The following is a 10,622-nucleotide window of genomic DNA, read 5'->3' as shown; positions in this document are numbered from 1 at the left end:
CTGCTGGACAACTGCTAGATAGCACGGTACATGCTCTAGATCAGAGGTAGGTAGCCTCAGATCAGGTTGTAGGTAGCTGTTGCGGGACTAAAGGTCCCACAACAGCTAGATTTTGCAAAAATATATATGTTTTATATGTTGCAAGACTAGCAAATGATCAGGTAAGAAAAATAAATACAAATATAAAACAACCAGCAATGATATCATACACTTTGAGGATAAAGCAGTAGGAAATAGCCATCTCCTTCTATTTATAATTAAACATACCAAGCACTTTAATCATTATAATTGTATAAAAAGCCCAAATTGATTTCTATTTCACTCGTGCTGTATGCCTCCAGCCAATCTGCCCAGAAATGTCATCACTATCATTGACTAGCTGTTTTAATTGTGGAAAATTCAGCGACTTCATCAAGTTTAATGTGTCCCTATTAACATCTGAAGAGTAGCCTGTCTTAGGCATCTGGTCTTGCCGAACACCGGCCATCATGGGCACCTCCACATACCGCAGAGTGCTATCAGGGTTCAATTGTAAAGTTTTGTGTGAATGCCCTATATACTGATTTGCCATCGTGTTAGCCATTTTGTTCTTGCTTCTAAGACATTTTGACAGCAAAATAATTAAAGTAACAACTGACACTACGCTTATGGCAACAAGAGAGATAATAAGATAGAGAGTTAGGTTGGGTGTTTGTTGGGTCTCGGCAAGTGAGTCTGTAGAATAATGACTTTCTTTAGAGGACCCATCCTCCAGAAAAATCAGTAAGGTAGCCGTCGAGGACAGTGAAGGACTTCCATTATCTTTAACTATGATACAAAGGTTATGCAGGGGTAAATCTGTCTCTTGGAAACTTCGAGCCAGTCTGACTTCTCCTGTGTGAGGGGCAATTTTAAATAATGAGAGATCTGTTGATTTTATAATACTATACGTGAGCCATGCATTGTATCCAGAATCTGCATCCACTGCTACCACTTTGGTTACCAAAGAACCAGCTGGAAGAGACCTGGGGACTGTCTGTTGTGCTGGAACATGTATTGAGTTTCCTGGGTATAATATCAAAGGGTAGTTATCATTTTTGTCCAGAATGTGCAGATAGACTGTAATGTTGGATGACAGTTTTGGCATCCCAGAATCCTCTGCTCTGATTGTGAACTGTAGAACCTGAGCAAGTTCATAATCAAATGATTGTTGTGCATAAATGTTACCATTCTGCGTGTCCATGTAAATAAAGGACAATGCAGGGGAGCCATTAATGAGGCTGTTACAAATGGAGTAAGTGATATGAGCATTTTCTCCAACATCTTTGTCCGAAGCAGAGACAGCACAAAGTAATGTCCCCGGTTTATTGTTTTCTTGTATGTCAACATTAACGACTGATCTTTCAAAACTTGGCAGGTTGTCATTGACATCTGTGACAGTAATGTTTATTGCTGTCTGTGTTTTAAGTTGGGGGAATCCCAAATCTGTCCCTATAAGTTGGACTGTGTATTGACTAGCAGATTCTCTGTCCAATAATCCATTTGTGACTAAGGAATAGTGGTTTTGGGTGGATGTGATAGTAAAAGGAAGATCTGGAGAAATGTCCAATTGCACTTCACCATTTTTGCCAGTGTCTTTATCATTAATCCTTAATAATCCCACAGTGGTTCCAATGGGGGTATCCTCAGGAATGGAAGTTACTAAAGAAGATATTATGATTTCAGGGGCATTGTCATTGATATCTTCAATATCCACTTGGATAACACAGTGTCCTTCCATTTCTGGAACCCCATGATCCAGGGCGTTGACTGAGATTTCATATGAACGGTTTTCTTCAAAATCCAGTTGTCCTTTAACACGTATCTCTCCTGTCTGATGATCCAAACTGAATACATTGGCAGCGTCCTCTGAAGATATATCCGCAAAGTAATAGCTGATCTCACCATTTGGACCTTCGTCCTTATCTGTTGCGATTAGTCTTATTACAAGTGTATTCAACTGTGCATTTTCTTTAAGGCTAATTTTGTAGAATGTATTCTCAAACACTGGAGCATTGTCATTCTGATCTATTACAAGAATAGAAATTAAAGTAGTTCCAGACCTAGATGGATCGCCACTATCAAATGCAGTCAGAACCAACCTGTGCTGAGCTTGTTCTTCCCTATCTAGAGCCTTTTCTAGAACAAGCACAGGGGAAGGTCTATCATTTTTACGGTTATGTACAATTAAAGAAAAATATTTGTTCTGTTCTAATTTGTAGGAGCTCACAGAGTTGATTCCTACATCTGGATCCTGAGCTCTTTCTAGAGGAAATCGGGTACCAACTGCAGCGAGCTCAGAAATTTTTATAATACGTTCTGCATTCTGAAAAACAGGTGAGTTGTCATTTATATCCAGAATCTCTACCTCTAATCGAAACAATTCCAAAGGCTTTTCAAAAACAATTTCCACAGGCAGAACACAGTTAGGGTTTGTGCCACATAATTTTTCTCTGTCTATCTTATGTTTAACCAATAATGATCCACTCTCCAGATTCAGTGTAAAATATTGTTGGCTTTGTTCAGATCCCAGCTGCAGTCCTCGTTCAGAAATCCCTTCTGTGTTTAATCCCATATCCCTAGCAACGTTGCCTACTAAAGTTCCAGGCTCTGATTCCTCATGTAAAGAATATCTTAGCTGTGCAAAAGCTAAGTTCAAGCTACTAACAAAGAATAAACCCATTACTTGCCAGTGCCAGGAATTGCGGAGTCCTTTCTGTTCCATTGCCAAATATTTCCAAATGACGAGTGATACTGTGACAAAGGTCAAACTATAATGAGAACAGCGTAAGAGAGCGTAAAGCAGCTCTGTCTATTCTAATGTGCTTGGCCGGTCTGGTTTCCTCAACTGCTGTCACTTAAGTGTGTTACTAGCAGACATTGTATTAGCAACAGCATAGTTTTCATGATAAGAAATCATAGTGACATCTAGTGGTGAAACAGTAAATTGCAGCAGACTAATGAACTGTCTTTAGAGCCTAGGATCCTAGTTGTTCTTTGTTGAATAATCAGATTCTAAAAATAGTAAATATGGAGTTAAGTCAACTACATTAAAAAGAAGTAGTAACTAATTCACATCCCTGTCTAATGTTATAAATAAGGCATAACAATAAATAATAACACTGCACAGACCAATAGTATTATACAACATACACCATTACGAGTGTAATAACTTATTTACGTTCAAGAAGCACATTGCAGAGGTGATGCTAGTTCTGGAGACATAATCCACTTCCAAATGAAGAAGACTGCAACATCCAGGGTGTAATAGCAGATATTGGTCAAAGAATAGAAAGGATTTACTGTACTAAATAAAATTGATGTAGTAAATAGTTTACTATTCCTTAGATGTAAACACTGTTTAATATGGAATAATACGCTAATTGGTGGTAAAACTTTATTTTAATTTATACTTTTTAAAGCCCTTTATTAAATATTGAAATAATTAATTAAATCAGAAAAATACCCCATCCCACACTAATTTCGCTATGCCAGTGAGCATTTAAGGATATTTTCTTTTACCATATTAGCATAGCATTCTCCCCAGATAATTTAGCCAGCCGTGGCATTAAGAAGCAGCAGGGTGGGGGCAGTTGTAGTACTTTGCAATAATAATGAAAAATGTTGGAGATTATTGCCAGGACTGGTCAGACTGGTGGTCAGTGGTCTAACACACACTACTGGCTATAGTGCTCACACAGTGCCTGTTCTAGTAGGAGAAACAAAGTTTTTTTCTATTATAATAGGACACTGTTGGGCTCCGAGAGCCGGATGGCAAGTAAAATCAGCCGGGTGGAGCACCCGGTAATAGGTGCTGGGGAGAACGCTGGTTGTTCAAATTAAACATCCTAATTATCTACAATAGTTGGTTAGATATACTGTATCTAATGGTAGTGTATCTACCATTGCCTGAAATGAACAAAATGTACCTTGCTGGTGCCATATGTGGACGAAAGGTTAATGTCACAAGATTTGAACTGTTTAGTAATGTTTTTGCTGTACAAATCCATTGTGGGGGAAAGTGCCATCATTTCCCAATCTTCATATGATTTTATAATTATTTTGGTTGCATACGCCCTCCACTAACTTTTACTAAACACAATGCTTTTTCTATCGGGTTTCCTTCTGTGCTTCTCAGCCTTGCATTGTTTTTATATAATCAATCAGATATTATATTTAGTACGAGCCAAATGTATAAGTCTAAGAGGTGGAAAACTCCTTTAAATTTCATATATATTACGTATATTACGTATTATGTATGTTATGTGACTATTATAATTGACATCTGGGGGTAAATTTATCAAGCTGCGGGTATGAAAAAGTGGAGATGTTGCCTATAGCAACCAATGAGATTCTAGCTATCATTTATTTAGTACAGTCTACAAAATGACAGCTAGAATCTGATTGGTTGCTGTAGGCAACATCTCCACTTTTTCAAACCTGTAGCTTGATAAATTTACCCCCTAAAGTTTTTTTTTATGTCCCTGATTTATCCACAGTGACAGTCAGAAGTGAGTTATTTTTTTACCAGTAACCAAAATAAGGCAGTAGGATATAGTTAGGGATCATTTAACTTGACCTCTGATCACTATAGTGCACATTGTTACTTCCATGCATTATGTCCCTATTTAGAAAACATAGTTTAAGCTATGTGGGAATTAAAGCTATTGTACCAACTACTTTTATGAAACCTTAAATGGATCTTTTTTTTTTTAAATCAAACAAATTTTATTTCATTTTTAAGAAACAGTCACACATTTATTACTCACAAAGGGGTATAATATGGGTGTTACTAAATTTAGTAGTGTACATTAAAGAAATGGTACAGTGCAAAGACGTCAGCAATAATAACTTATAGTTAATAAAGAATTAATACAATTTTATAATCTCATTAATTCTACAGTGTTAAGGTTTTTTTTCACGAACAACAGATTATATGAAATCAATAAAAAACAAGATATATCTACATATGGTGTTTCATATGACCGGGTGCCTCCCCAGACAGCATATTCCATCAGGAACAATCCAACAAGTTTTTCCAACATAGTTTTTCAATAATAAATGGTGATTTCCGCCAACGATACCAGATTTTCTCATATTTATCTAATTTGTTACATCTCCTATACATGCATCTTTCGTGACCAACTATATCATCGACTATATCAATCCAGCCTCCAACAAACGGACGTTCTAATGTCATCCATTTTCTGACAATAACAACTTTAACCAACATAAAGAGAGTGGACAATAGCTGTCACATTTGTTTGTGTATCTTTTTGGCTATTATTATCACCATTTATTTATATAGCGTCACTAATTCCGCAGCGCTGTAAAGAGAATTCACTCACATCAGTCCCTGCCCCAATTAGACTGGCTTACGGTCTAAATTCCCTAACACACACAGACACACACACACACACACACACACAGACACACAGACACACAGACTAGGGTCAATTTGTTCGAAGCCAATTAACCTACCAGTATGGTTTTTGGAGTGTGGGAGGAAACAGGAGCACCCAGAGGAAACCCACGCAAACACGGAGAGAACATCATCATTTATTTATTTATATAGCATCACTAATTCCGCAGCGCTGTACAGAGAATTCACTCACATCAGTCCCTGCCCCATTGGGGCTTGCAGTCTAAATTCCCTAGCACACACAGACACACACACACACACACACACACACACACAGAAACACAGACTAGGGTCAATTTGTTAGAAGCTACAAATTAACCTACCAGTATGTTTTTTGGAGTGTGGGAGGAAACTGGAGCACCCGGAGGAAACCCACGCAAACACTGAGAGAACATCATCATTTATTTATATAGCACCAGCAAATTTCCATAGCGCTTTACAATTGGGAACAAACATTAATAAGACAATACTGGGTAATACATACAGACAGAGAGGTAAGAGAACCCTGCTTGAAAGCTTACAATCTACAGGAGAGCATACAAACTTCTCACAGATAAGACCATGGTCGGGAATTGAACTCAGTGCTGTAAGGCAGAAGTGCTAGCCACTTAGCCACCGTGCTGCACACCTAAACCAAATATATACATTTTCAGACTAATATATGGAAACTTTAAATGGATCTTAATAAAATTATAATGAAACATCTATACAATAGCATTTGGAAGAAAATTGACAAACAAACCAATAAGACAATAAGCTTAAATCATTTTGAGGTGCATTTAATCTCTCTAATAGTTGAAATGACATGTGCTTTGTAGTCAAAACAATTTTACCTTGTACTACTAACCTCCTAAACTACAGCACAGTTACTGTTTCTGTCTATGGAGAACCTACAAATGTATTTACAATATGAGTGTTTTTATCCTGTATAAATACAAATGCATACCTCCCTCCCTATTTCAGCGGACACGTCAGGACAGAGTACCTCAAAACGGTGCAGCTTACATGAAAGTGGCCATTTAGGGAGGATCGGAGGTGGGGTTTGGCCGGATCGGGAGCAAGGCTTATTTTGTCCCAATTCTGCAAGTATCAATGTTGGGAGCTATGCATATACAAAAAAACAAAAATATGAATCTAAACCCTTAGCAGTATACAACAAATATCTGCATATTAAAAATAAATGAAGCACCAAATATAAGGTATAATTCCTCAATTAAACTATAGGCTGTTTAGATAAGCATTAAATCATATTACCTGTTTGTTTGTATCAGTTGTTGAAGAGTTATTTAAAGTAGTAAATCCAATCCCTGAATCATCAGAGTCTATAAGGTTCTCTGTTGGAACATTCTGTGCGCATTTCAGAAATGAAAATTCATTTTCGGCTGAGTCTCCAGCTATAGAGATATCATGTGAATATGGTAAAGTCGATGTTGAATTATTAAAATTCACTGGGAATCTGGGTCCAACTTGAGAATACATATCCGCTGTTAGGTATCCAAATGCTTTGGGTTGACTAGGCTTTGGCTTTCTCCATTTTGATATTATTGCAATCATAACAGTCAACGTGAACAGAAAAGCTATTACTGCCAAGGCTATTACTAAGTAAATATTTAAATTAGATGGAAAATCTGATTTCTGTGAGCGGGTGTTCATTTCTGAAACATCTTGCTGAAAATTATCTGCAACCACCAGGTTTAGGGTGACCGAGGCAGAAAGCGGAGGAGATCCATGGTCCTTCACAATCACTACAACACTGTATTTCATCAGCTCTTTCTCGTCAAATGCCCGTGTTGTTCTGATCTCACCGCTGTATCGACCAATAGTAAAGGACGTGGGTTCCACAATACTCAGAAACTCGTAAGAGAGCCACGCATTGTGGCCAGAGTCTGCATCTGTTGCCACTACTTTGGTTACTAAATAACCTTTACTTGAAGAACGAGGGACTGTATCAAACAGTGTTGACCCATCTTTTTTTAGCGAAGGGTAAAGAATCTTAGGATAATTATCATTTAGATCGATGACATATATTCCAGCAGTGACATTGCTGGTGAGGCGCGGAATTCCATTATCTTCTGCCACTATATCAAATTCAAATTCCCGCATCTGTTCGTAATCAAATAGTCGCTGGGCATAAAGCACTCCAGTAACGGAGTTAATAGAAATATATGTGGACACTGGTACATCATCTACATTTCTGTTAACAATGGAATACCTAACTTTACCATTATCGTTAAGGTCCAGATCGGATGCCTGAACTGTAAACAGTGAGGAACCTATTGCTTTATTTTCTGGCACATACACAGCATATTTTGTTTGGTCAAAAATAGGTGGATTGTCATTCACATCTGTTACCTCCAACCGAATAGTTCTTGTGGTAGACAGAGGAGGAGAACCCCTATCTGTAGCTGTAATTGTAATGTTATAGCCATCAGTTTTCTCTCTGTCTAAGATATTTGAAGTTTGAAGTCTATAGTAGTTGGTAGATGATGATATAATTTCAAAAGGCAACAAGCCCGCAAGTTTACAGAAGACATCACCATTTGCTCCAGAGTCTATGTCGCGTATGTTAATAAGTGCAATTAATGTCCCTGGCGCAGAGTCTTCGGGTATTGAATTTAAAACGGACGTAAGAGTAATTTCTGGTGTGTTATCATTGGCATCGATAATTTTTATAATAACTTTGCAGTGCGAGACTAGGCCACCTCCATCCTCAGCTTCGACAATCATTTCATAACTCTTCGTTACCTCGAAATCCAACTGACCTTTTGTCCTAATTTCACCAGTTATGGAATCTATTGTAAAAATCTGTTGGACATTTTTCTTGATATGGCCAAAAGAATAAGTGACCTGGCCATTAAGACCTTCATCTTTATCAGTTGCACTCAACTGAACAACCAGAGAGTTAATTGGTATATTCTCATTAACACTAAGCTGGTATAGTTCTTTTTCAAATACAGGGGCATTGTCATTAATATCACTAACAATAATTTTTATTACAGCTGTTCCTGTGTTCACAGGCTGACCTCCATCCAAAGCTGTCAAAAGGATCTCAAAAGAAGATTGTTGCTCCCTGTCTAACATCTTCTGTAACACAAGTTCTGGGTATCTACTGCCATCAGTACTGGTTTTCTCATGCAGACTGAAATATTGGTTCTCAGAGATTTTGTAGGCTTGCAATGAGTTACGTCCAACATCTGGATCCAGTGCATTTACTAGAACAAATTTTGTCCCTAGTTGGGTCAATTCACTTATTTCTAAAGTAATAATGCTCTTGGAAAACACAGGAGGATTATCATTTATATCCTGAATTTCAACATTTACTTGAAACACAGACAAAGGATTTTCAACCACAGCTTCAAGGTTTAGTAAACAACTGGATGTTATCTCACAAACAGCCTCTCTATCTATTCTGTCTGACACATAGAGGTTGCCATTTTCCAGGTTCACATTAAAGAAATTCTCTCTATTAACAGGAGAAATACGGAACTTTCTCACTGCCAGTTGCCTAATATTTAAACCCAGGTCCTTAGCAATATTTCCTACCAAGAAGCCTTTCTTTGTCTCCTCAGGAATAGAATAACGAAGCTGGCCAGATACTGCCTTACAACAGAGTAATACAAAACAGACTACTTGCCATCCCATTGTATTCCATGTCCTTTTGTGTTTCATCTTCTGGAGAAACATTGTGAGAGGTTATAATCCGACTGTACTGTAGAAAAATCCTCCAAATCTATTGATGATGAAACAGGAATCCTCTTTGTCTGTGAACCTAACAATCCACTGTATGAAATGATGTCTTTCCTCAGTCTGCACTGACTATTTACTGAATACTCCAACGGACCTTCATATGCAGATTCATGTCACCTTACTGGACAACAGCGACACACAGTGTCACACTTAGGAGTTGCAGATCTAGTTCTTTATTGGATACATTTCAGAAAGCACATTTGTGGCATGTGAGATATTTTAGAAGTCTGGAATTATTTTAATGATACCTACTTACAACGTATTATGTTAATTATAAATTAAAATGAACAACTATTTTATTTGTGCTGCTCAAATGAACAGAAAAACAAATACTCATAAACACACACACACTTCAATGACAACATTTATAGAACAAACTAAGAACTGTTTATCAAAAAGGTTTTTAAGGCGCTTACTTGATTTAAAGAACATTATTTCATAAACTAAAATATAAATTGTTCAGTAGAAATATATGGTTACGAATCATTGCAGTAAATTCAGCAATATTTTACCAAAGTTTTATTCAAGATTTTTTATGTTTTTGTCAATCTATATATACATCAGAGTTCTGCATTTGATGCTAAAATCGCCTTTTCTGTATACTGCACTGTTAAACTATAGCTCCGCTGTCTTACCAAAGCCCCAGGGGCTGCGCCGTGCAGCCATTTTTCTCAGGGCTCTGTGATTAGTCTCACAACCCCAACTGGAAACCGTGGCTGCATGACGCATGTGAGGGGTGTGTGAGGGAAGGACCAATGGAGAAGACACAATCACAGTGCGGCTTCAGATTTTTCCTTTCTCTCAGACATCCCTTCTGCAGCCTGGCTATAGTGGTGAATGAAACTGTTCACCAGTTTAAGTGTTAGTGCGGCTTTAAAATACAATAAGTGTAATGGGATATTTTTACTGGCTTTAGGGACGTCTATACAGTGTGCATGCAATGATCTAAATACTCCCAACAGGTCAGCCTGTTGTAAGAGGTAAGTAGGATGCATTTTAACCACCAAGACAGCTTGGTCCACCACTGGATGGTAATGCTCTTTAAAATAAATGTGGCCTATGCAATGTATGATAAATAGTGAATTATATAGACAAATATTATGACAAAATAAATGTAGAAAATTTTTAACGTACTAAATGAAATACATGTTCATTGTATAAGGGAATAAATAGGTATTTGAAAATTAGAATGTTAGCTAGTTTTTGCCATAGAAAGAAGTTGATACATTTTATGTACAGTAAATTATATTGTAGACACTTATAGTTATTGTAAGACATATATGAAGACAATGAAGCTAATGCTGCATCATGCTGTGTTAAATAGACTCACTCCAACTGTATATTACTGGACAAGGGAGGCTGTCACTGGTGGAACTATGGTGGTTGCAGGGGGATGCACCCCCTCAAGGGGCCCCCACGGGACACTCCCAGGGCA

General features: G+C 37.6%; 1 protein-coding gene across 11 annotated transcripts in view; it reads right to left on the bottom strand.

Annotated features, from left to right (window-relative positions):
* LOC142152875 (protocadherin gamma-B7-like) overlaps positions 1–10,622 on the bottom strand; it is a 420,392-nt gene that overhangs the window by 17,680 nt on the left and 392,090 nt on the right. The window contains exon 1 of one of the 11 annotated variants that reach the window (XM_075209924.1): positions 6,695–9,314. The exons of the other annotated variants lie outside the window; for them this stretch is intronic. Within the exon in view, the coding sequence (XP_075066025.1) occupies positions 6,695–9,124 (2,430 nt within the window). The 5' untranslated portion in view covers positions 9,125–9,314. Of the gene's footprint in view, positions 1–6,694; positions 9,315–10,622 lie in introns of those variants that run through there. 11 annotated transcript variants of the gene reach the window in all.

This window comes from Mixophyes fleayi, chromosome 4 (genome assembly GCF_038048845.1).
Source record: "Mixophyes fleayi isolate aMixFle1 chromosome 4, aMixFle1.hap1, whole genome shotgun sequence".
NCBI lineage: Eukaryota > Metazoa > Chordata > Amphibia > Anura > Limnodynastidae > Mixophyes > Mixophyes fleayi.
The sequence above is the reverse complement of the archived record's forward strand: the minus strand, read 5'-3'. Positions and strand labels throughout refer to the sequence as shown.